The 27324-nt window shown below is 38.6% G+C and overlaps 2 protein-coding genes across 2 annotated transcripts in view; one reads left to right on the plus strand and one right to left on the minus strand.

Annotated features, from left to right (window-relative positions):
* The window catches only part of LOC129752480 (uncharacterized protein DDB_G0271670-like), a 130070-nt gene extending 113026 nt beyond the window's left edge, over window positions 1–17044 (plus strand). The window contains exons 4-5 of the mRNA XM_055748254.1: window positions 16255–16595; window positions 16660–17044. Of these exons, the coding sequence (XP_055604229.1) occupies window positions 16255–16595; window positions 16660–17044 (726 nt within the window). The remainder of the gene's footprint in view (window positions 1–16254; window positions 16596–16659) is intronic.
* An 8677-nt stretch (window positions 17045–25721) lies between these two features.
* LOC129752482 (uncharacterized) lies at window positions 25722–26825 on the minus strand. Its single transcript, XM_055748255.1, has one exon. It carries the CDS (start codon window positions 26823–26825, stop codon window positions 25722–25724), a length of 1104 nt encoding a protein of 367 aa, XP_055604230.1.
* Between the last annotated feature and the right edge of the window lie 499 nt (window positions 26826–27324).

Consider the following 27324-nt stretch of genomic DNA (forward strand, 5'->3'; position numbering starts at 1 on the left):
CGTCAGCAGGCTCGGTTCCACAGAAGAAACCAAAATGATGTTGATTTTTCAATACAAAATATTCAATTTTCCCATACAAACCTAAAAGTTCAAATTTGCTCATGTAAACGTTACTTAAAAATTTGGCAAAGAAACCAAAACAAAGCTTTTTAGACCCCAGGATTTGAGAAATTCAAAATGACCCAAAATCGACTGAGTCTATTGTGTGAGGATTGTGACAATATATCAGGGATGCCTATACTTGTGTATCAAAGTTATTGGTACAGATATCTAGATGGTGGCTCCATAGAGTTAACTGGTTTTTAAAGTTCTAACGCATTTCAATGTAAGAAAAGTCGTTCATAATTGGTTCACTTTGGCTGTTGTTGGAAACAATTTACAATGCAATGTCAAATAGATCATTCTTTTTTTTTATTATGAAATCTAGAGATGATGGTATAATTTAGTAAAATATTTTACTAAAGAAAGGTGGACTGAAAAATTATCGAAAAGATTCTACTCTGCACACAATTGAAAATAAAGGCTCTATCTAGGCCAGCGGTCGGGGAACCTGGGCAAATTATCCAAAATGGGGAAAAAATAAAATTTTCGTTGGAAAAAATTTAACTTCTGAGAGTAAAAAGTAGGGGAGATAAGGGTATAAGGAGCACCCAGGGCATAGTAAGCACTCCTCTTTTCTACAAAAGTACGTATTTTCTAAAACAAATTTTTATGAGGATTAGTTTCGTACTTCCAAAAGTATAAATTTTTCAGCAAAAAAGAAATCTCCTCGTCATCTTACATAAATATTTAAAAAAACCAACTAGGTTCTCAAGTGACAAAAATATTATAATCCTGAGCACCGGAAAATAATCTCATATGATCGTAGATCATCTTGATATACTCACTGCAACATGATGTACACATTTTTTCTCATTTTTTATGAACATTAATTTATTTTATTTTTTGCTATAGTTAATTTTAAAACGCGTTTTTACTTTAACTTGTTGAATAGGGGCGAACAGATCACCATTGATCGGGGTACGATGAGCATTTTCTGCCGTATAATCTAGCAGTGAGTTATCTGAACTGAATTATAGAGCTACAACATCATGACTAGTTTACTTCTGACGATTAAGCCATTGTGTCGGAGAAGTAATCAAAAATGTGTGTGTGAATTGTTTGAATTCTACAAACAGACATACATTATTTTGTTATTGTTTTGTTTGATTGATCTATGACTCACCGTTTAGTGAAAAATGCGACGATCATGAATAGAGTGTCCTTTTCCCGGCCATTTTCTCGTTCCCGGGATTCGGGAAATCTGATGGCCTGTTTCCCGAAATATCCAAAAATATGTAAAATATATGAAATATAGCTTATCGAACCTTCTCTCCATACAAGCTTTTAATATATTCAAAATGTACTTTTAATAAAAAAAAAAATATTATGAAGAGTACATTACGTATTTTTTATCAAATAAATCAAACCGTTTCCAATAATGATAAATTAAAAACAGTCAAGCAAACTATAATATAACCTGAACAGGTCAAATAAAGAATTAATTCATGCAATTATTTGTTAGTTTAAAACATTATGTTTTTATTTGTTTGATTTATCCAACTATTTTTCGTTTTTCTAAATACTTTCCATAGTTCTTATTTATATGAAAAAAAAACGATGTCTTGGTCATTTTGAAGTTTTGAAATATATCTGGCTTTCAAAGCCAGACAGAAACAAGAGCATAAATGTTGCTTTCGAGAAAACACAATCTGCCTACCTGCTGCGCGATTTTTTATACATTTAAGGCTATTTGTATAAAAAAAATTGCACCAAATAGCTGCATAATATCCACTGCCACAGGAATTGGCATATTTTCAATGAGATTTAAATGACTTCATTTTCAAAAAGAACAATAAAAATGGTTCCGAAGGCTATCAGTCTTTTCCAGAGAAATAATTTCATACATTTCGGGAATTCCCGGGAATGAAACTATAATTCCCGGGAATCGGGAATTTCCGAATTTTTCGGACACGGACAATCTAATCATGAATGGTAAATGACAAAAAAAAATTACCTCGACCAGGACTCGAAATCAAGTCTTCTGACTATCTCTCGAACCAATAGGCCAAATCGTCAGATGAAACAAGTCAACTGACTGATTTCAGCTTTTGGCAAAAAAAAATTTAAAGTGCATTTTTAAACGTTCGAAGTAATTCACAAATTACAGCTGTTTTCTAAAGTTACATTAGCGTCCTTCTTAAGGTGGTTATTATGCCCCTATCTCCCATAAAAGTACTTTAAAATAAGCTTTTGAAAAAAGTGATCTCTAGTAGTGAAATAGAAAAATTATTTTTGTAATTTTAATTTTAGAGCTGTCAAGCCTTCAGGAAGTTTCTAAATTGTAATAAGTTACAAAAAGTTACAATAAGTTACATCAACATCGTAGAAGCTATTTAACCATAAAAGGTTAGCAGGGTTCAATTAGGAAAAACAAAATTTTTAGTTTCTTAAAAATATCTTTTCAGACAGAGCTGTTACATGCAAAGAATGTTGGAAAATGTTTTGAGTCACTTAAAATGAGACAGTTTTGTAGAAAATAAATAAAATATATAGACTCAAACACGATGCAGTCGTTTTTCGATTTTACCACAAAACCACCACCACGAAACAAAGAATTAAACTGGAAAAAAGTATTTTTGTTGTCTTTAATCAATAATTTATAATGTTTTCAGTAGTGAAAACGTTTTGTATCCATAAATTTGGGTCATGAGAAGAAATTTCCATAGTTTACTAAATACAAAAGATTGAATTCAGTTCAAATTATTCTTGTCTATAGCAATTTTGAGATTTTTTTTTAAATAAAACCATGTAGAATATCAATTTGATAGTGTGCATCTTATTAAAGTGAATTATTTATTTTTTATGGAAATTAAACAGTTGTTTTCTCTTATGACTATTTTGAAAAAGAATTTAAAGAAAACTATATCAATTAAACATTTTCTGCAAATTTAAAATTTCAATATTTTAATCTTCGCACCTTTGATTTACTAAAAAGTTAACCTTTTCGAAAAATGTTTTGAAATTTGCTCAACTCGGACTATTCAAGTGTGTTTCTCGAATTTTGCTTTATGGGCAGATAATCCTATCTTTTTCATATGTAGAAAATCCAGAAATTTTAGTCCTTTTAACAAATTTTAAGGCAAAACTAGCAGAATTTCATTTTGATAATCCAAAATTATCCATTCAGAGAATACTAAAGGCTGCCCAATCGGGATTGCACACTAGACTGAGTCGATTTGGGGTCATTTTTGAATTTCTCAAACCCTGGGGTCTCAAAAGCTTCGTTTTGGTCCAAAACTCATACATGATTTTTTGCAGAATTTTTAAGTTTTGTGCCAATTTATAAATTCTTCAAAGGAAATTTTCCGCTGAACAACTTTGTCGAAGACCGTAAATTCGTATCTTATTAGACAAAAAAGTTATTAGCTGTTTAACAGGGATATGTCTTTTGGCATTGATAAACATGAAATTCAATTGACACCACTGCTGGGTGCCTAGCGAAGTATTGCAAGACCACTTTTCATGCCATACTTCGTGGGGCACAAGCAGTGCAGTGGTGTCAATTGAATTCATGGTTTATCAATCCAAAAAGACATACACCTGTTAAACAGCCAATAACTTTTTTGTCTAAAAAGATACGAAGTTATGATATTCGACAAAGTTGTTCAGCGGAAAATTTCTTTGAAGGAATTTATAAATTGGCACAAAAACCATTAGCAGGCTTGGTTCCACAGAAGGAACAAAAATGATGTTGATTTTTCAGTACAAAATACTCAATTTTCCCATACAAACCTAAAAGTTCAAATATACTCATTTAAACGTTACTTAAAAATTCTGCAAAAAATCATGGATGAGTTTTGGACCAAAACGAAGATTTTGAGACCCCAGGGTTTGAGAAATTAAAAAATGACCCCAAATCGACTAAGTCTATTGCACACGCCACAAATTAAAAAAAAGAAGTCAGAGACACTTATCTCTTTTCATAACGCTGAAATTCACCAACATGATTCGCATAACCAAAAAAGTTTACTCTTTAAGGGGGGGGGGGGGGGGGGTAGGGTCTAACACTTTCAAAAAATCGATTTTTTTATTTTTCTATTTTCTTATTGTAAAACATTTCAAGAATGTTGTGTCAAATTTTCAAGTCAATTGAAGCAAAACTGTAGAAATTATAGGCCTTTATCTCCTCCTATCTAATACTGCAAGAAAGCAAGAGCAGAAACTTCAAACGCGTTTTTCTCGAAAGCACATTTTTAAAGTCCGTGGACATCGTCATTTGGAAACTACTTATCCGATTCTTTTCAAATTTGGAACATATTTTCTACATACAAAATACCAGACCCCAACGTTTTTCTTTTTTGTTTTTTTTTTACTTTGGGGAGATTTTACAGAGTAAAAATGGCGGATTTTTTCGTGAAAAATCGTATTTTTTTCTTTAAACAGCCACAAAAATTTCATAAAAAAATTTTTAAGTTAAATAAAAACGTTGGGGTCTAGAAAAACATCTATTAAAAATATTTTGCTCTGATTTTTTGACTTCAGATGATTCTGTGCTGAGATACAGTGTCCACCGCAAATCCTGTTTTCTAAAAGGCATCCTCGAAAGTGCTCCGTCACCGGCTCATTTTTCAATATTTTTCTACGAAAAAATTACTAAATGTTCTTTCAATGATGCTTTGTATAATGCAAAAAATTTGAAAACGTTTGTTTGAACGATTGCTCTAGAAAAAAATCGTGAAAATGGTGTTTTTTTATAGCCGTTAGACCCTACCCCCCCCCCCCCTTAAGAGCAGCTAGCATTTGCGTGACGTTACAAATGTTTTTAAAATTTAAATGACGATTTTTAAAACTTTAAAGCTAAAGTAATCAGTTCAATGACATTTTCATATTATTGGATTCTTTTATACCATAACATAAATATCCATGCTGGTAAAATCATCTATAAATAAACAAAATAGAATAGAATATAGCATAAACCATGAAAAATATCATGAACAACGACGCTCTACCCTTTTGAAAGAAAATTTATATCCTGGAAATGGTTCTTGAATAATTTCCGAAAAAGCGTGATAAAATCGAGCGTTAATTTGGCGAGTATTTATTGAAAAAATCGAGCAGTGATAAAATCGAAAAACTACTGTATATATAAAAAAAAAACTAAGAGAAAATTGCTGTTTTCAAACTCCTAGTTTAAGATAGTTCGGGTAATGTTTTGATTGCACAAAAATCCAGCAGATTTAATGTTTATAAAAATTTCAACGTTACACCGTTTGGTTTGTAGCTTTATAATTAATTCAAGGTGGTTTTTTTCAGTTTTTTTAGGGCGCTGTCCGGCAAAAAACCATATTCATGAAAAATATTTGAATCACCAAGCAAAATATTTCAGGCAAGTTTTGCTTTCATCATTTTTAACCAACTTCGGATATTTTTTTAATTATCAATCCAGCATCTTTGTTCAATTAAGATTTAAGGCTATATATAATATTTTTTTTTTCTCAGAGAGGGAGCTGGTAGCACTGCTTATCAGATAAACGCGAATCGTTCCGAAGGAATTTAGAAACCTTATTTTTAGAAGTTTTAAGCGTGTAAAATTTTAAACTTTCCGTGCGATCGTTAAACAAAGTGTAAAGAATTACTTTTAGTGAAGTGTTTATAAGAATCATTCGATATTTTAGGAGAAAATTGTGTTTTAAGTTCGTGCGATTTGCAATTGTGATGACGCGGTTTTGACAGGTTTCAGACATATGCGAAAAATAAGTAGAGATGGCGCTTTATCGGGTCGAATCACGGCTATCGTTAGCGTTATGGTTAAAGTTTTGCTATATAAGTGAGACAGTAACGATACGGGCGTTATTTTATTGCATGCAACATTTCATGTGGCTAGCCTGATGACAGTGGGCCCGAATGGATTTTTGGAAAAAAAATTGTGACTGATTTTAACACGATATCAACGAGCTAAGCTGAGTATACACTTCCCTTTTTTTTTTTAAATATTATAATAAAATAAATACTTTAAGCGATATTTACGAGTGTGTGTGTGTTCAGACACCCTATGCTTTATTAAATTCATGTTACGCACACTAAAATTAAATTTGCAATCAAGCTTTAGTTAAATTTTTTTTCCCCGTTTGCACAATGCGTTAGAACGTTTTTCGTTTGGTCATTCTTGCTCTTCTCATTTTAAGCGCGCGATAAAATTGTGCATTGTACGTGTATGACAATGCCACGTTAGGCCGTTTTTTGCTCTTCCATTTTAAGCGCGCGATAATCTTCGGTGAGTTGCACCGGTGCTACATGCATTGTACGTGTATGACAATACTTCGTTTTGCTCTTCTCGTTCTAAGCGCGCGATAAAATTCGGTGAGTTACACTTGTGCCAAGTGCATTGTACTAACAGTGCTACGTTAGGACGCTTTACTCTTCTCGTCTTAAGCGCGCGGTAAAATTCGGTGAGTTGCAACGGTGCTAAGTACATTTCAGTGTATGACAATGCCACGTTAGGACATATTTGCACTAAATAAAAAACGCGAAGTAATCGATAATGTGCGACGTGACGATCATTGAATATTTAACTTTGCTTTGATCACATCCCTTCCCAAAGGGAATCCAGATCTTATTTACCTTCCCCACTAACAAACCACCCTTCCTGTGACGACCGTGGAGATTTAGAGGTGTATTCGGTCTCTAGTAGCAACGGAAGTCGAGCTAACAATCCTTCCCTTTCCCCGATGAACCGTGAGGACGTGGCCGGCGCCGTTATTGACCATATAAGATAAGGAACCTTCGAAACGTGTACACAGAAAATGGTAAGCTAATCCCAAGCCCCATTTATTTGGATCAATGTACAATTTGGAAGGTTCTTGTCAATCACGGAGTAGCAACTACTGAAATGTACGGTTTATCTAAGCTCAAGCTCAAGCTATATAATATTTTTTTCTCAGACTGAAAAACTATATGAAACTAAGTTTTCTGAGACTTCGAAAGAGATGGACGATTTTCTCGTTTAAATTGGTTTTTAGCTTCTCTTAGATATAGCGAATGCCACGCACATGTCAAGCAGCTGTCATCATTCCGGAATGTTAGAACAGCATCTTTTTAATCATTTAGCGAAAAAAAACTTAAAAATAATTTTTCGATGCGGTTTAATGACAATTTTAGTAATCCCCACCTAAAGTTTGAAGTCCAAACTAAGCAGTAGGGGGCCTTCTGCACCATTTCAACCTATTTTCAATCGTTCCACTATTCAAAGGAAGCCCTGGAGTGATAAAAAGCCAAAAAAGTCACGTTTGTATCCGAAAACACAGTGAAAATTCTCCCAAGACCCCTGGAGACTGTGGAATTTCGAAGCAGGCACTCAGTGAGCATCCCAAAGAGGTCAATTTTGGGGAAGAGATGACTAAAAAACTGGTTTGTGTTTAGAAGAAGCTACATTCAGATGTTTTACAAATTTTTTGGTAGAGTTTGGCCTAATGTATGTAAAAATACCAAAAGATCACCAATAGTTCTAAGTAAATTGTCTGAAAGTATGAAAAGAATCAGTCAACTAAAAACTGTATCGAAAAGTCATTAGCAACTCGTTTACTCTAAAATGGGTGAACTTTTTTTTTGTGTGAATGCAAGCAAAGGTTTGTTTACATGTTTAAAGGCTGTGAACTGAAGAGTTATATCGAACAGATTTGACCCTGCACACAATAGAGATATCGGCTCTAGGCAGTTGTTTCTTCATCTATTTATCTATAATCTCAAAATATGTACAATTTCATAGTTTTAAATAACTTCGTTGGAAAAAATATTTCACGTTGTATTGTAATTTTTTAAGATTATTTTTGATACAAAGCAAAAATGGAAATGTTCATACTTTAACTATTTAAATGAGTAAAATTATTTACCATGTACCATTTAACTCTCTGGAGCCACCAATGCAATGGAGCAAAGAATATTTCTAGAGTTTATTTTGATTAGGTCGTATGAGCCACCTGATGTGTTTCGAGAAAATCACTGTTGAAGCTAAGAAACGCATTTTTAATTATAGAATTTTAAAATTCACTAAAGATTATCTAAAATTTCTCTATACGATGCAGAAATGAATAAAGAATGTCTAGTGTTGCAAGAACCAACACGCCGAACTGTTGTTTTGCGACCTTTGTTTTGCACGATAATTCCGTGCAGTGCAAAACGTCGCAAAAACCAGAATTCACTCAAACACAAAAAACTCATCATACGTCCCAAATTAAAAAAAAAATCAATTTTGTAAAGTTATTCATTGATCAAATGAAACCAAATTCTTACAAAACATATAATTTTGTTTTGTTAACCTTCCATAGCCGTTCGCAAAATATCCGTCTCGGGGAAATTTGAGTTGTAGTTTGATTTCGTTCTCCTGGCTACAAATGTTAATCAATTTTGATGATATTATATTCATTGTATAGATAATTTATTCTAATTACTAATTAAAAATTTCAAAATAAAGTCGGTATGTATTACCAGGTTATTAGAAACTGGTTCAGAAAGTAAAAAGTCCGAAAAATCAATTTTATTTTTAAAATACTTATAACTTCTGACAGCGTTTCTGTATTTAAGTGTTTCATTGATGTTTGAAATCGTCAGTGTTTTGCGGTTCAGACTTTTTCAGACATTTTTAAAAAATCTTCCAGCCTTTTTTGAAAATCAGTTGGCAACTCTGTTCGTACATACTGAAATAATGCAAGAGAGCGCGACTTTTGCTCTCACATGCAAACTGTTGCCAGCTACAATATCTGCTGCTTCTCTCATTTGACAGTTCTTTCAAAAACACTATCTGATTTTTAGCAATCTGGTTACACTGCTGGTTGCAGAGAGAACAACAAGGCGGTTTTGGGTTTTACTACGATTTAAACCGACTTCAACTAACCATTTTCACGATCTTTTACTTATTTGGTAGGAATTGCGATTCACAGTAACGTTGATTACGATTTGAGCTATCATTACTAATGCAATTTCATGTTTACTGATGAGAGCTATAAGAAGACTCTTAAGATTCATAAATTTATTTTTTTTAAATACCCACCTCAATCGACTTAAGATTAACTCCATTAAAAACTTAAAGTTCTGAAATTGATTTTAATTTGATTTTATAATCAAATTTGATGGAACTTACCTAATAAACTTTAATTATTACCCGCGAAATGTCTTCTCGTCATTACGAATCTTCGTGACCTTGTTGCGTACCGGTGGAACCATAGAAGATGTTATAAAATTTCGTTTCTCCGAATCATCTCTGGTAACCGATGATTCAACAGGAATTCCAACCGTAACTGTCACCTAATTCTGTTGGCTTAATCTGTACCAATCTCCCAGTTATCATAATATGGTGCCGCGCCGACAATGTGACAATAAATTTCACTGCGCCTTATGTAAATTGAACTTAGCTAGTTCGTCGTCTCGTTTACCCCGGTCGGCCGATTACTCATCATGATTAAGTACCCTCGCTGCCGGCTGTAATCAGCGAATGCGCAAAGTGTCAACCGTAAACCGTACCACATACAAGTATATAGGCGCGTCTTGCCTTTCCCTCGAAGAATGAATGAGTAACTCTTTCTCTAATAAAGTCTAGAGACCAATGTCATTGCCAAGGCGTATCACTGACACCTATATTTTACGATCACCAAGTGTCGTGCAGTACTCAGATTCGATACTTAGTTTCGATTAATCGAAACAGTTGAGTGTCAGGAATAACGCAGGCACGTTATGTAATGTTTGTTTATGTTATTATAAGGCCTCCGGCTCACAGACTCAACGGGAATCACGGAAAAGAAACTGTTTTCTTTCGGCACGTGTTCATACTCTTTGCCGGCCGGGCGCTAAATGTGTACTCGTTATTCACGAATCTTAAACAGGTTTTTTTTTTGGTTTGAAATTTTGTCTTGGCCACTCAAACATTCGGCCACCTTAGTACGTCACACTTTCGACTCTCTTAAATAACATTTCATGAAATTCGTATGACCGGGTTTTCCCGCGAAGATGAAATGTTAGCACATTTCTGGGAAATGGCTCGATCTTTGTTTCTCGTAAATTTTGATTTAATTTCGGGTGCTCTAGGAAATCATGTTATAATTTTTGTTAAATACGGTGGAAAATAAAAAGTTCGAGTATATACATCATTTACTTGAAGTGGAGGGCAAATATTATTCATAATGTATCTCAATTTCTCTGCCTCTTATAATTATCTCGTAACATTCTGTGACAACAACCTCCTACAAATGATGACGTTTCCTGCTCTCTGCTCAAAAACCGTTGATGACAAACACACGGAGCATGGCGACAACTAGGAGAGCTCTAGCACTCGAGATTATAATCTGCTGACATCTTCAAGCAGAGTAAATATTGAGGAAAGCACACCGGGAATCTCGGTTCAGTACGAATACAACGATCGAACGACATCGACCACATCAAACCGAGTTTCGCGAAATTTTTCAACCTCTTCCAGAGGCGTAAAGTTCCATACGATTTCCTTTGGAAAATTCAGCTTTACGAAGGAAATATTTGAAGATTACAGCTAATAAAATCAAAGAACGCTTGAAGGAGTTAAAGTAACGAGTGTTTGAAATACCTAAAAAAGACTCAATAGTAAGACTACTTCTGCCCGTGGATTTTAAAAGCCGAACAAAAAATACTGTACCAAAAAGGTAAACGCCAGCCAGCCAGCCGGTCATATTTCAAAGCTGGGTACGATTTAAATTTAAAAATAGCTCCGAGTCGTTTGTTCTGCTGCGACGACACGTTCTGGGAAAAGCAAGCAAGTGAGAGCAGATGCAGTTTAAGTGGTGTTTTCTGGTGACAATTTCCACCTACGTGAAAGTGTGATGTTGTTTCTAGTGATTTTACTAGTCGTTTGGCGGAGGGAAACAGACATCTAGTGGCTCCAAAATCTCTGGGAAACTACAGGAAAGCAATTTACTAAGGGATATAACATTTCTACTGACATCGAGCAGGATACGCTTGAACGCTTGCCAGTGACAGTCGAATATAGTATAGTTATATGTAAAATGTTTAAAAAAATTGTAGTCGTAATCCTTATGTTAATTTTACTTTGCAGCCTTTTCGTTCAAAATTTTTACCAAAATTAAAAAGCGATTGTGTTCAAACTTAAGATTGGTTTTTCCAACCCACGAAAAAGCTACAGTTGTAAATATTGTTTTCCTACCTTTCAACAATGTGGTTCAAACAGCAAGAACCTTGAACATCACCAAGCAAATCAATGGATGTCATTCATCTGCTCAACCGTTGATATTTGACGTATGCGTGGGATGGCTTTGGGCAACTGACGCTTGAAACATTTGAGGATCGTGACATCTCCATTAGGAATATGTGATCACAGATTGCGATTATAGCTTTAAACTGATCTGATAGGTTTTTTTTTGTTTCGATTATAGTCGTTTTAACATTTTTATGTCATTCGCGACTTACAAGTGTGATAGGTTTTCATGAGCTTTCTCTAAAGTTAAATAACATTTTGCATATGTATATAGTATCTATTGTTAAATAACATGTTGCCAGAACTCAATATATTGAATTAAAAGCGCTTGATATGTTCAGGATATTCGAGGAAATTTTTGACGGTTTATCTGGCTGCAAAGTTACTAGAGGCATTTTCAACCCTTCACCATACAAATTTGAAACTGGAAGGATCTTCTGTTTTGCCATCCATAGATTTGATCTTTCAAAGGTTGACTTTTAAACCTGCTGCCTTGAATTTTCCGATAAGGACTTCGAGTTTGCTAGCCATATCCGATTGTTTCTGAGCAAGCAATCTAATTAGTCTGGTCTAGATCTTTATCTGCACTGCCTTTTCCAGCAACATACAAGCGGCTGCTGTCCAGAGCGTCCAGGTTCTTCGAAACATGGCGGCTGTTCCTTGAAGATCTCCTCTTCCAAATCACCTTGTAGGAAAGCGGTGAATGTCTCCATCTGGTCGATGTGTAGATCGTGCTTGGATTCCAGGGCGAAAAGGTATTTTAGGGAACTGTCACGAGCCACGGGTGAGTAGATTTCTTCGTAGTCCACCCTCTTCCGCAGAGAGAATCCTTTGATGACCAGACGAGTTTTGTAACGGTCAACGTTTCCTGCGACGTCGTACTTCGTCTTGTAGACACGGATGACCTTCCGCCCCTTCGGAAGTTCAGTCAAGGACTACGTGCCATTTTAGTTGAGTGCGTTGTACTTCTTCTGCATCGCCTGTTTCCACTTCGTAGAATCGTCTCGATCCAGAGCCTCAACATGCGTTGTCAGATCGTATTTAAGCATGACATCCGCGGCCTTCGAAAGGATTTTTGCTACAGCGCCCAGCTGTTGCGGATTTCCACCTCCAGTAGTAGGACCAACGGTATTGGACGACCCAGTAGTAGATGATGCCTGTGAAATATTGCGACGAGATAGACCTTTGCACGTAATCGAAAAATCATCTTATTTACTAGCCTGGAATCTTGTGCTCCCGGCCGCTTCGCCTCAATACCTGTAACCGAGGTGACCGATAGTTTTTGAGGGGCGGGAGCACAGTGATACCGTTTTCGTCGTTTAGTACCTCGGCAACACTTTCGCAATCGGTGAAAAATTCGTCATCTGTTTCCGGATAGCTGCCTTCCGATGTTCGTCGTTGTGGTGCTGGTTCAGTACGGGGAACCTCTTAGATTTCAAACTGCACCATGGTCGGTTGGCGCATCGAGAACCACTTTGCCTTCATCGATGAAATCAACCGGAATGTTCTTGAATAGACGTTTGGCCTTTATGTCGTACATCCGGTAGCCTTTTGTTTCTTCGTCGAAACCGAGTAGCCGACATTCTCGAGGTTTCCCACTTCGCTCGCCGTTGCTTCGGATCAAGGCCCATAGGTACCTACGGTCTGAAAAAAATTCGTACGTTGGAGAGATCAGGCTTCTTACCTGACCAGGCTTCTTCCGGGGTCACGTTCGATTCGCTCGCTCAGCCATGCCGTTTAGCGCAGGTGTGTAATCATTTGACTCCTGGTACCGGATACCGTGTTCTCTCAGGTACGCTTGCATTGGTCCGTTGGCGTACTCCTTTCCGTTGTCGCCGCGAAGAATCTTGAGCTTTCTTCCTGATTGTTGTTCCGCCTGTGCGTGAAAAATCTTGAATGCTCTCAGAACCTCTTCTGCTGACTTGCTTTGCAGGAAATACACTCACATCTTGCGAGTTTTGTCATCTACAGACACGATATAGTAGCCTGCCTGTGACAACGACTTCACCTCCATGTTCGTGACTCTTGTGCCTGGGTTGTTGAACGAATGGCGACGTTGTTTTCCCATCGGACATACCGTACAGTTTCAGTTTCCTTGGTGATGTTGACGCCGTTGACCAAACAAGTGCAAGTTTCCTGACTCCATCAAGGTGTAGGTGGCCCACTCTTCGATGCCAGACATCCAAACTGCTAACTGACGAACAAGCTAGCACGCTTCTCGTACGTTGCTCCAGTTTAAAAATTTCGCTGGAGCTTTTTCCAGTCACTAGTACTTCGCCGGCTTGATTCAATACCTTGTCGAAAATCATTCGGTGGCTTTTCTTGACGATTTGGTTGATAGAAAGCAAATTGACTGACAGTTTTGGTAGTTACTGAACTTTAATAACAAGCATGGTTGGTCAGCACTTTTATAATCCGACACAGCCACACTTTCTTCCAAATGCCCTACACTCGTTTCCGAAATGATGGTGTCCACGAAGTCGGCCATGGAATCGTGTACAATATCATAAGGTGATATATTCTCGATAATGTCGTCATTACTATCCATATAGTGATCATCGGTGTATGCAGCATTATCTTACGCGCGCAAAGCTTTTTGCCTTGCACGCTATTCGAAGATAGTAATGACGTCACTTGTTTACATTCAAACGAGTTGTTTACTCGTGGAGTAGCCTACCTTGTCTATTTATACCGTTGGTTTTTGCGTTTCGTTGAAGAAGATCAACCTTTCTGTCCAGACCACGGTCTCCGAATGCGGATTCCAATTTTTCCCATACATCTCGAGCACTCCTGGCGTCCATGACGTGGACATAATTGATGGGATCGATCAGCAAAATCACCTTCGCTCGTACTTTCTTATCCTTTACACCGTCGACGGCTTCGTAGGTTCCATCCGGCTTGCGCTACGGCTTGACCGTACTTCACAACTCTTCGAGCTCTTGAAGAGCTGGCATCGCAAACCAACAGGTGATCCAGTTTAGACCTAGGAGTCGTAGGATTTCGGGGATGCTTAAAGTGCTTGAGAAGCTTGAAGACAATCTTGCTGAATTCCGAAAAAAATCTTCCTACCAAACGGTCAGGCCCATAATCTGTTAGACAAAGTTAATCAAACACGCGTGGTTTGTAGGAAGTGTTACAATGGAATGAAAATTTATTTGGTTGCTAGCTATAACTAATAACAACGGGTTACTTAGTTCAATAGTTCAATGTTCTGAAAATATAAAAAAACTCAATTTTTCATAAAATTCATTAAACTTTATTTTTTAGAAAATATCTAAACGGGGGTAGTTAAAATAGAAGCAATCGACCATCATCCATACTCTTTCTACCAGATATTTTTCCGAGATTCTGTTGAAAGCGCTCTTGATTCCAGTCCAAGGTTCTTCGACTATTGCTCTGGTCGGCGGCTCCGAAGCTTGAGATTCAAATTGTTCAACCTATGCCCTTTTAACCTCAGAATTCTCCAACTGGCAGACGTAAATACGAAGTTAGTTGGTGGTACAAACTAACTTCGTATTTGCGCCGTTGTTGGATACACGAAACTCGCAGTCGCATCTAACAAAAAGCGAGACGGTAATCAGATGCAATGTTGGCGCTTCTCTTCTTCTTCATGTTCATAGAAGGATGTGAGGGTCCTTTTCGTTTGCATTTGAGAAAATTCGGTATCAATTCCATTTGAAACCTTTATAACTTTGGAGGCATGCGTTCAAGTAGATTGAGACTTTTGGTTGTTTTGTAAATTGACAACACCAGTTGGCGCATAGCACTGGACCATCGTAAGGTTTCTACTTAATGCAACTTCTGAATTTGGCTACAATTATTCCCTCATTCGCCTTATTTATGAGGTCCACATGGACCTGTGGGTTTAACAAGAAACCAACTCCTTGTTAAGCGTTTTCTCCTCGCACGCATGCCATAGTAAAGCAAGGCTTGCCTGGACTGTGTCTAGTGTTTTTCAGAGTGTCAGGTCAACGGACTCGCTCAGTCCAAATATCTCTAGCTTGAGACGGCTAGCAAATTGCAAGTTGAACAAGCCTGCTTTGCAAGGCAAGGGTCGAAATTCAAAGGTCGTTGCCAAAATTGAATTTAGTAGGAAAGATTACTATTTGTTCGGTTTCTTTAACAATTTTTCTTCGGGAGCAGTAGGTTTGGCGATGGTTTGGCAGAAGCCACATTGCATATATTTAGCTGCTCGCTCCGATACAGACGCTGATAAGGCCCGACTGTCACCTGAAGAACAGGCGCTAGGATATGTAGTTTATTTGGCAGCCGTCTTCCATGTCCTAGAGGGTGGTGTTTCAGTCTTTTAAGCCAGAGGTCATGAGATCGAGTCTCGGTCACGACATACATAGTGCTCTTCCTCTGGGCTGGTGATTTCAGCATTTGTAAAATGCTAGCCGTTATATCCTTGGAGGTGTTCGCCTAGAATTGTAGAATTTAGATCTCTTTAAACAAATATGAAGTTGAACTGAGATCCTATATGTGTGTGTAAGTTCTTATTAAAAAAAAACTTTCTGCAAGAGGTGAACTTCTGTTGGACCGAAGTACTAGCCCCAGGAGTAAAATTCGTACAAGGTTGCAGCGGATAGGTTTTTCAATGCACGCAAAAGGCTAAGGGCGATTCTTTCTCTTAGTATCTCCAAACCCCACCTTCAGTCGGTGGCTGAGGTCACATGATGAGGTCAAATTGAATATTTCAGCCTTTTGAATCAAAATTAATTATGTAACTAAGCACAGATTAAATTAAGAACTGATCGTTATATTTAGCTCAAATAACACAAATCGGATAAGCTATGCTGAACCTTATTTCATGACGATTTGTAAATCGAACATCATTTTTGGCATTTTCAGATACTAAATGTTGACGTTAGTTTATGATATTTTGAACACATGTTTATATTGCGTTACTCGAACTTCCATTTTTCCAACCAGATTACCTATCTTATAGATTTTTTTTCTTTGTTTTTTTTTCATTACAGCTCATAAACAGCAGCAAAAGCTCTCGAGTATCGTCCTCATCCAGCAGCACTTCGACGTCCCGAATGGCCAAAACGTCTTCCACCCAGCGACTGATGTCTTCGTCCCTCACATCCTCGTCTTCCTCGTCCACAACTTCCTCGTCAGCAGCCGCCATCAAACAGGGCCTGGACGAAATGCAAAGCTCCATGGCCGAAATGAAAAACATGATGAGCCACAGCAGCGCCTCCCAAATGTCCACATCTTCCTCCTCTACCATGTCCTCAACGGCATCATCCAGCCAGCTGAAGAAGATGGGCCTCACCTCCAACAATTCGTCCAACTTGACCGAGCTCCAGAAGAGGTTTGTTTTATTGAACTTTTTGTTGTCACGTGAAAGTTCTAACTTTTTTTGATAACCTTTTCAGGCTACGCTCCTCGATGGACAGTCTGGACGAGCCGATGACCGAGTACCAGGTGACACACCCGGACTCGGACGGTGAAATAGGCTCGCTGGTGTCGATGGCACCCAACGGGATTGCACAGCAAAACGGCCATGCCCTGATGAACGGAGCCGACACCGTGAAGTTCGAGCAAAAACAGATGACTTCCGAATCGAAACGGAAAGTTGTTACCGATGGGTTCAGCAGTGAACAGGCTACGCTGAACTCGGCCCAGAGCAAGTCACTGCAGGCTGGCGATGTCCAGTATCAGGAGGAAGCAGCATTGGCCGCGATGAGCAACAAGATGGAAATCGATGGCTTGAAGACGGAGGAAAAAGGTGCTCTGCTTAAGGTAAGTTTAGGACTTTAATGAATGTAGCTACTTCAACTTACAACGTCGTTCAGAAAAAAAAAACGACTGAGTCGATTTAGGGTCATTTTTAAACTCCTCGAACCCTGTGGTCTTAAAAGTCTTTTTTTTTTTTTGTTCAAAACTCATCCATCATTTTTTTGCAGACATTTTAAGTTATGTTTACATTAGCTCTTATGGTATGTCTTTTAGCATTGAAAAAAAACAGAGGTATTGCATGACTACTTTTCAGGGCACAAAAACCATTCAAAGGCTTGGTTCCCTAGAAGAAAAAAAAACTTCGAGTTTTCAGAACAAAATATTCAATTTATCCATACAAACATAAAAGTTCAACTTAACTCATCTAAACGTTACTTAAAAATTCTGCAAAAAATCATGGATGAGTTTTGAATAAAAACGAAGCTTTTTAGACACCGGGGTTTGAGAAATTCAAAAATAACCCTAAATCGACTCAGTCTATTGCATTAGTTCTGCAGAATTAGTCATCTCTTTGCGAAATTCCGTAAAATGGATTTCACCATACATATTTTGTTCAGTATGAAACCTTGTTAATTTAGCCACTAATGAAATCTGATTTTGTTTCGAAACATTACAGAATAAGTATGTAGCAAGCCTTACCATTTTCTCTGGATTTACCCTAATTGGCCTAAGCAACAAATGGGAAAAGCTGGTTCCTACCTTGTTGCCGTTAAAAAAAAAGTTTGGGTTTTACGCGGACTTTGTCATAGTATTTAAAAATAAACAACAAAAACTAAAATTCGATTACTATAATTTTACGTTTTAGCGTTTAATCACAACCCCAGTATGCCTGAGTTACCAGACTAATGCCAGCCTGTCTGCTAGACCACATCACCCAAGTAAACATTAGCACTATAGCTTTGCATTTTTATAGCTTTATACCAGCATTCAAGTGCTAAATTACACTATATCAGCACATCAAATGCAAGCAAATGCAACTAGCATTTTACCAGCTTTGCACAATGCTTTTAAAATGCAACATAGAAATGCAAATCAGAATAACAAATGCTATATTTTGTAGGCATTAAATTGGCATCACACAAGCTTGCTTTAATGCTTTTTTGCACTATGTAAGCACTACAGTGGTTTTAGGCCAAAGCACATCAGCATTGATTGATGCTGAATTAATGCAAATTTAGGGCACCGGTTGCAAGAAATTTGGTTCACATAGGATTTTTTTCAAAGATTTACCTAAAAGGTTCACAAGCAGAGTCAATGTCAAAGGTCAGAGTCATAGATGAGTTCGATTCCAGGTCATCGGCCAAAAAATAAAAATATCATGTACGAAATTCAACCCGAGAGATCCCCTTAATATGCATAAGCGAACAATATTATACCAATATAATGACAAATAACAAATTTAGGTATCATGGCAGAAAAATGAAGCCAAACAAAAATCGAGAAACAAATTCCCGTATGGTCTTACCTCATTTGAACGCCATTTGCATTTTCCCAGCATTTTGCCCTCCAATGCAACGCTATAGGATCAATCAATGCTAATGCAGTGCTTTTATAGGGTTATAGCTGTTTCTGCACAAAAGCAGCAGTTAATTTCGCCAAACCTGGCTTACAGAGCTAATATGATGCACAGAATCAAGTTCTATAGCTGACGTTAGAGCAGAATTGGTGCTAGATTATAGTGCTGATGGTTACTTGGGCAGCGCTTGTTCAGCTTTGAACTCTGCTAAATGCGAATTTAAAAAAGTTAAAGAGGTTGTACATAAGCCACGACCGCAAGGTTAACGTAGAATTACGACAGCCGGTCCTGTGTCAATAGGATATGTTTCGTAAGAAATTTTCATACTCGGAAAATGTTGATAGCTTTGACATGAATTATATATTCTTTCATCAACTATCACGGCCAATTGAGACAGATTGTAGCTCTAGACAATTGCATAGCAAAAGGCGGGAAAATATTTGTAGCTGCTTCAAAATCCAATGCAACTAAGCCAATGCGCCTGCAATTATGCAACTACAAACCTCAAGCGTTTTATCAAACGCTTCGAAGAAAAGCTTTAAAGATTCAGTATTATGCGTTTAATTCGAATCAGTAGGGGAAATGCGCATTAAGGGGTATACAAAAGGGGTCGTCATTGTAAATTGGATGGAGATGAAAATTCAACAACAAATTAAACTTTAATGAAAAGCGCACTTAATACAAAATTATTTAGAGAGTGAAATTTTTTTCAGGTTTTCCCATGGGATTTTTTGCTTGAATAAATATTATATGTCAATGAATGGTGTCATACTCAAACATCTCCACATTTTAATTACGTGAAATTTTTCTGTTCAGAAATCGGGACCGCGGATTTTTTTTTCATATTTTATCAAAGTTCTGATTTAAGACTTGAACCGTGGAATTATCTTTGCCATGCACAATAAAAATTTTATTTCAAATTACATCTCTATAGAAGAACGTTATATAAAAGTAACGAAAAGTTTATAATTTTAATCAAATGTTGTAAAATTTTTTAATATTCAAAAAATTACAGGTGGCCGTACAAAAAAAATTAAAAATATTTTTTTTTTCAAAAGTGACTCATGCTTTTGTAAAGTAGCCTGAAGCATTTAGTTGGCTGACCCCGCAGATGTGGAAAATTGCTGATCCGGACGATGCTGCTGATGTGGTTTGGTGGGCTTTTGGCATTTTCGGTTCTTTTGAGTTTGATTTTCTCAAAGGAACCGAATGTTTCAAGGTTATGTTTATGTTCTGGCAACCCTTACCAGGCCACTGCTGCACCAGTTCAACATGATGGTGGTGAAGCATAATGAATGCTCCGGGTTTCAGTGAAAATGGTTTACTCTGCCGAGCATAGTTGTCCTCGTCGTCCTGATGAAGAACTTCAAACAGCACAATCCTAGCAAGCGGCCTTCTCTCAACAGCATTGCACACATTTTTGGTCGCAACAACTGACCGACCGGGAGAAAGACCAAAAACCAAATGAAACCGGGTCTTGTTTGTTTGTTTGTTTTGTTGTTTTATTTGGGATTTTAAGCCTCCAGGGTTTATTCATCCCATTCGGTGTGGCTATCTAAATTCGTGGGAACAGTTTGCTGTGTTTTAGGAAAGCCAATAACTTTTCCTCTTTAATCGGACAATTTGACAGGATTTCTCGGAGACTATTTGAAAGCTGGAAGTGTTGTCTATCTGGCAAATAGGTGATGCAGTTGCATAAGATGTGCTTGACGGTGATTGTGCTATTGCATGCGGGGCATTCAGGGGGGTCGGTTCGGTCGACAAGAAAATCATGGGTCATTCGGGTATGGCCAATCCTTAGTCTTGTTAGGACAACTCGGTTTGGGCGACTTTGTTGGTCATTCCATTTTCCGGTGCTGTTCTTGATCTCCCGTAACTTGGCCGTTCGGTTTCGGTCCCATTTTTGGTCCCAGGCAAGCTGGATGTTGTTGGTAGTCAGTTTTTGTGCGTCTTTCTGGGAGATGGGGATTGAGGGAGGATCCATTTTACCTCCTTCGGCAGCCAGATGATCCGCGCATTGGTTGCCGGGAATTCCGGCGTGTCCAGGTATCCAGACCAGGGTAACATTTTTTCGGAGGGCTAGATCAGTGATTGAGGAAATCCAAGGATGTTTGAGATTTCCGGCGGAAACGGCTTCTAGCACACTGGCTGAGTCACTGAAAATTGCGGAGGGCCCTGTGTCGGAGCAGTAGTTTTCCAGGGTATAGAGGATAGCATAGGCTTCGGCGCTAAACACTGAGCAGGCGGGTGGTAGGGCTAGGCTTTTGTCTCCTTCATTGGTATGGATGCCGCAGCCAACTTTTTCGCTCTGGGTTTTGGATCCGTCGGTGTAGAAATGGGGAAGGGAAGGGTATTTTTGGGTAATTAGGTGGTGGAAGTGGGGGAGTACAACTGAGGATGATTGGCCTGCTTTAACTTTTCGGGAAAGACTGAAGTCAACTGTGGGGATTTCATCATTCCAGTAGCGGAAGGGAGTTGGTTTTCTAGGACAAACTGGGGGGAGAAGGGGAATGTTCAAATTTTCTAGAAAGGCGTTGGTTCGGGTAATTAGGGGGGAGTCTATTGAGCCACCTATGGCTAACCATCGTAATGACCTTGTTGTTAGATTTTTGGCAACGAGATAACTGAAAGGCAACTGCCCGCTTTCGGCCATGATGGAGAGGATGGGGCTGGTTTTAAAGGCTGAACTGATGGTTCTTATGCACTGATTATAAAGGGGTTCCAGTGTGTCTAATAACGCCGTTTCTGAACGACTGACAAGTCCAAGACCGTAGAGGACTGTTGGGAGTAGCCACCCATGTAGAAAACGGTACAGTGATTGGCGATGAGCCGAGCTGTTGTTATTGCATAGGAAACGCAGGATATTAAGCTTGTTATTGGTGTTACTTCGAACTTGTTTAAGGTGGCGTTTAAAATTCAATCGGTCGTCGATCCAGACACCGAGAATTCTGGTGCATCGCACAAGGGGAATTGTTTGATTGAGCAGTGTCAGCGGTGGTAGTTTATTTAGCTTTCTTCGGTTAGGACCAAGATGAAGAAGCTTTGATTTTGTGGGAGAAAAGGAAAAACTAGCGGTAGGTGCCCAGTTGCCTAATGTGTCTAAGGCGTTTTGCAGCTGTTTACGGGCGTACCGGATAAAAGGTGAGGTAGAGAGGAGAAGTATGTCATCTGCGTATATTAAGGTTTGGATGTTGTTGGGGAGAATTTGAAATATAGAATTGATGGCAATGAGAAATAGTGTAGGGGCTATAACTGAACCTTGAGGAACTCCGGAATTGACGGATTGTGCTTGGGAACGGACGCCATTAATGAGAACCTGTATGGAGCGATAGGACAGGAAACTCCTAATATAATTGAGCATGCGGCCGCTAATACCCCAATCAATCAGAGTTTTGATGATGAGAGCTCTGTCGACTTTATCAAACGCCTTAGTAAGGTCCAAGGATAGGACTTCCACATGGAAGCCGTCGTTCAATGAGTTTTCAAGGATGGATTCTAGCTGGCAGAAATAATCGTCCGTGGATCGACCTGGACGAAAGGCATATTGTCGACTGTCTAGACGTTGCTGTTTATCGAGGACGGCTTGTAGCCTTCTATTCACCATCCGCTCCAATATTTTACCAGAGCAGTCGAGTAGCGTGATGGGACGATAGTTGTCCAACAGATGATGGTTTTGTTTGGGTTTGGGGATGGGTATGACAAGTCCAGTGGTCCACGATTCAGGTATTTTGCCTTCGTTCCAAATTTGGTTCAGTATTTCAAGGAAAGATAGTTTGGCAGAGAGAGAAAGGTTTTTGTAGAAGGGATACCCTATGTCATCAGGGCCGGCGGAATGGCCTTTGACTTTCCGGAGGACGAACTCCAACTCTTTCAATTTGAAGTTAGAGTTGTAATCTAAATTGTTTATGACGTGTGTTTCGTTATTGGCGTTTGGGGGAGAAGGTAGAGAGGGGGGAGCGATTGTTGTTGAGAAATGTTGACAGAAGGCATCGGCAAGGATAGAAGGATTGTTTGTATAGTGTTGATTGAGAAGAAGGTTGTACTGATTTTTGCGAAGCTGGCTACTGAGGACTTTAATTTTGTCCCAAAGTACTGTAGATGGGGTGTCGGGGCTAATCTCTTCTGTAAATTTTTGCCAGGAGTTACGCTTAGCTGTGCGTACTATAGCTCTGGCAGACGATCTAGCTGCTTTGTAGGACTCAAGAACGCTACTTTTTCTGGGGTCATTGTCAGGGATCCTTTTTAAAGCACGTAGCCATTTTCTTCGGCGTTTAATCGCTTCCCGAACTTCGGGGCACCACCAAGGGACAGAAGTTTTACCAGGGACGCCGCTGGTGCGGGGAATGGATTTAGAGCCAGCCTCAAAGAGTATTTCGGTAAATAGGGGGATAGAAGTGGGATTTTTAGTAGAGATAAGATGATCAGTTTCGAGTTGGAAACTAGTCCAGTCTGCTTCGATGTACTTCCAACGGGGTCTGGATGATGCTATGGGAGTGAGATGCTCAATTTTGATAACGATGGGAAGATGATCGCTGCCATGAGTGTCGTCAAGAATGTTCCAAGACAATCTGGAGCCAAGCTCCCATGAGGCGATAGAGATGTCTAGTGCAGACATGTTTCCAGTGGCCGGATCAATTCTGGTGGGTTGACTGTTATTCAGAATTGTCAGATTTTTGGCCAGCACTAAATCATCAAGATATGACCCTTTATTGTCGGTGTAAGTACATCCCCAACTGGTGGAGTGAGCGTTGGGGTCAGACATTATTAGAAATGGAGGGGGGATTTGGGGTAGAAGTTCGTCGAGTTTGTTTGAAAATTCATTGAATCTTGTTTGGGGGGGAATGTAAAGAGTAACAACTGAGATTTCGATGGGGGAATGGAGTCGAACGACAACGGTATTCAAATTTGAGTTAACCGGAATTATGTCGTGTGGGATTCCATTTTTTATGGCGATTCCGGCACCTTGGCGACTATTACGAGTTGGATCAGAGGCAGTGTATAATTTATAGTTCTTTATAGTATTAGGTGAGACAGGGGAGTTGGTTAAGATATCTTGTAGGGCAATGACTATGGGTGAGAAAAGAGCAGTAAGGTGTTGTATTTCAGGGAGGCGAGATTTTAGGCCACAGATATTCCACTGTATGGCTAGATTGCAAGTGCTTTTCATGGCAGGAGTGTTGTTTGTGGGATTAATTCTATTGGGGGTTGGGTAAGGGGAAAGAGGTGATGAATGACTGGAGGAAGAGATTGATATTTGAGAACTATTAGTTTGGAGGGGTCGCAAGGGTGTAGGATGGTTGATGGGAGGGTCAGGATTTGTATTGGTTATGGTGAAGAGCATTATGAAGAGTTGGCTTTTGGCTTACCGTTGTTCCGAGCGCGACGATCCTCTTTACCTTCGGTAGATGGTGGGTTGGGCGGTTCTTTTGTTGGTCTGTATTGTTCACTGCACTTTTTCTTCTTAACTAGATCACTTTTGGCACTAAGCAGGGTTGCTAGCGATTTTTCGTTTTGAAATTCCAAAGTTTTTCCCGGTTTTTCCCAGGTTTTTTCCCGGTTATAAATTATGATTTTTCCATTATTTTTATACTCGTTTTTCATTTACAATCATGACAAATAAAAAAAATCAATAAAAGGCTTCAAATTTCTTATAATTGTATCTCAAAACTTGTTAACAGATTAGAAATCATGGCAAACACTTCGGCGTCTTGATTTTTTTAAACAAATCTTATGAACTGGGCATCTATTCGTTGTTTTGCTCCACAGTTTCAACAATTTTGCAAAAACAAGTCTAGTTAAATTGATCTTGAAACTATAATGTAGTACTTTTCAGCCAATTTAATTTTTCTAAAATTTCTATAGAGTACTAGAAAAAAAGTATAATTTATATAGAGATATGCTAACAATACATCGAAACATACTATAAAATCAACTTGAATGGGGATTTGTCTAACAAAACTTAAAATCATCAGATTGCAGGAAAATATTTAGTTATTTTCTAAATCCAGTTATATTTTTTTGTACAAACCCAAAGACATGTTTTTGAAAAAAATGTTTTTTTTTTAAACAAAACAATGAATAACTATAGTAATAGTCATTCGAACTAAAGATTCGTGAAAATATAGAAACCGTGTATAAAACAGGGCTGAGGTTTAATTGTTTGAGTGTAAGATATAATTTTTTATCAGGGTTAAGACCTTAGATTTCGGAAATTTCAAGCAACAGCTTAACTTTACACTTGCGATGTAATGCTTGCTTCCACAGGAAAATTCAAACGAAATCCACAACAACAACAACATTGAAAAACCAATATATTTTTTCGGATGAAAAAGAAGTGTAGCTCTACTTAAAAACTTCTCACGCTGCCAAATTATTTGCTTTTTACATAAAATAAGTTTATGAAATATGTATATCGAACACTGAATAATTTTATGTCGAAACTGAAACTGGAACAGCCGAACCTGAATGTGCGAGAAACCTCTATAGTGAGAGAAAATAACAAGTCTCAAGATTTGCAAAACACAAAACCTCTTCAAGTGAGAGTGTAATACCTCCATAAGCTAGAGTCGTTTTCCTGACTAGACCAAGGAAATTATAGAAAATAACACTTTTGTACCATATTGAAACTTACTCCGAAAACTTCGAACTGATGCATCAACTGGTGTCAGGTGGATTTTTATCAAATACATATTGAATAGTTGAATTTCTAGATAACTTTAATTCATTTGAATGTTGCTGACCCTCTTTAAAAGAGATCCTGGTTAAGTTAGAAACCTCTTTAAGAGAGAAAAAAAAGTTCAGTTTTGTGTTCAGTTTTGTCGATAATAGTTTAATTATTAAATTAATATCATTTGAGTTATGCTTGTAAGTGTAGCACACTTGGAGAGAGCGAAAAAATGAGATTACTCATATTTCTCCGCAATTAGTTGAAAAAGTGATAACATAAACGCTTATTTTACTAATGAACGAAAATAAGCGTTTATGAGATAAATCTATATCGAGACTCTCAAAAATACTCTTAAATTTTGAGATTATTCTAAAAATATTTTTGAAACTTCGTGAAAAATTTCAAAAATGTCAATTTTCCCGGTGAAGTGCCGAAATTCCCGGTTTTTTCCCGGTTTCCCGGTGACCTGATGAAATTCCAAAGTTTTTCCCGGCTTTCCCGGATTTCCCGGTTCGCTAGCAACCCTGACTAAGGGATTCTTCGGAGGATCCACTAACTCGTTGTCGTTTGGATAAAACACTGGATTGATCGGATGTGTCCATGCTGTCGTCGGATTCTTCCAGGGTCGACTCGTTTTCGGATTCGTTTTGAGATCGAAGTTTTCGAATTTCGGCGATGAGTGCAGCTACTTGTTGCTCCAGATGTTGGATTCGTAGGTCTTTATCAGCTATCGAGCTGCTGATCCGAGCTGTTTCGAGGCGTTTTTGGACGTTGTTGGTTGGTTGAGCGGCTAAGTTCCGGGATTTGTATTCCTTGACTGCGTCAGCTTGGCTTATGTTCAGATCGACGCGAAGGCGCACTATTTCCTGTTCTTCTTGAAATTTGGGGCAGTTTCGGTTGGAAGCGTGGTGGGATCCATCACAGTTGATGCAATGCAGAGGATTATTGCATTTCTCGTGGTAAGGTTTTTCGCCACAAGAGAGGCATGTTGGTTCCTTTCCCTGTTTGCAGCGTAGTTTGGTGTGGCCGTATTTACCGCAGCACAGACACATGAGAGGGCGGGGATAATAGGCTCTGGTAGCTACTCGAATATAGCCAAACATGATGTGTGTGGGCCGAGTTGTTCCTTTGATGGTGAGAAGAAAGGAATTTGTTGGGACTTCTTTGCCTTCCACTTTTCGCACGAATCGATAAACGCATGTAACATTTTGATCAGCAAGTTCCTCGGCTAAATCCTTGTCGCTTATTCCGGCAACGTCGCTGCAGGTCACAACGCACTTCGTGTAGTTAAGAGTCTGGTGCATTTCGGTTGCAACTGGAGTTCCGTCGATCAGTTTAGACAGCTGGAGAAGTTTACCAACTTGATTCGGGTTGCGAACTTTGAGGAGGTAATTTTTACCGTCGTCGATGGGATGAGCTCCGTGAATTTTTCCAACAAGCTGGTCAACTGATTTTGAGATGACAAACGGGTTGCTAGGGAGCTTCGATGTTTCGGTTTTGGGTTTCAGAAGGATGAATTGAATGTCCCCATGGACATCCTTCGGGTCCAGCCAGGTCGGCAATGTTCTGCCATTTGGGTTGCTTGGCGTGGACTTTTCCCCCCACGGCGAGGCCGCCATGTTGGTGGCGAGAAATTAGTTCAGCCAAAGCTAAACGATGCGAAAAGTTTGTTTGTCGTCGAATTAAACAACGAGAGCACTGGGGTAATAAACCGGCGAATCACTATGTGAGACGGGAAAAAGCACTAAACTAGAGCAAGTCGGAGCGAAGAGAAGACACGTCTATTCGAGAGCGCGGTTCAACTTGGAATGATTTTTTTGTCGTGAAACCGGGTCGGGGCAATCCTTGCTCTTTTATAACTTCGCATCTAGTGCAGTTTGGGTCGACGATCGGGGTTTTTTCGCTCGGGTGTTTTGTATTAGCGCCAATTTGTATTAGCGCGTTATTAGTATTGGTGTACCAACACATAGCCGACCCAAAATGTTGTTCAGAAAAGATGTCCGTGAAAGAGGCGTTTTTCGTGACGCGAGATCCGTTCGTGAATTTCAATTTCAAGTTGAGATTAAAAAAAACACAGATTCCAAACTTAAGTCCATAAATCGGATTTCACATAATGGA

This window comes from Uranotaenia lowii, chromosome 3, assembly GCF_029784155.1.
Source record: "Uranotaenia lowii strain MFRU-FL chromosome 3, ASM2978415v1, whole genome shotgun sequence".
In the NCBI taxonomy this organism is placed as follows: domain Eukaryota; kingdom Metazoa; phylum Arthropoda; class Insecta; order Diptera; family Culicidae; genus Uranotaenia; species Uranotaenia lowii.

Bases quoted from the DNA above. Each gene is read 5' to 3' on its own strand.
- LOC129752482 (XM_055748255.1), bottom strand. From the start codon at position 26,825: ATGGCGGCCTCGCCGTGGGGGGAAAAGTCCACGCCAAGCAACCCAAAT.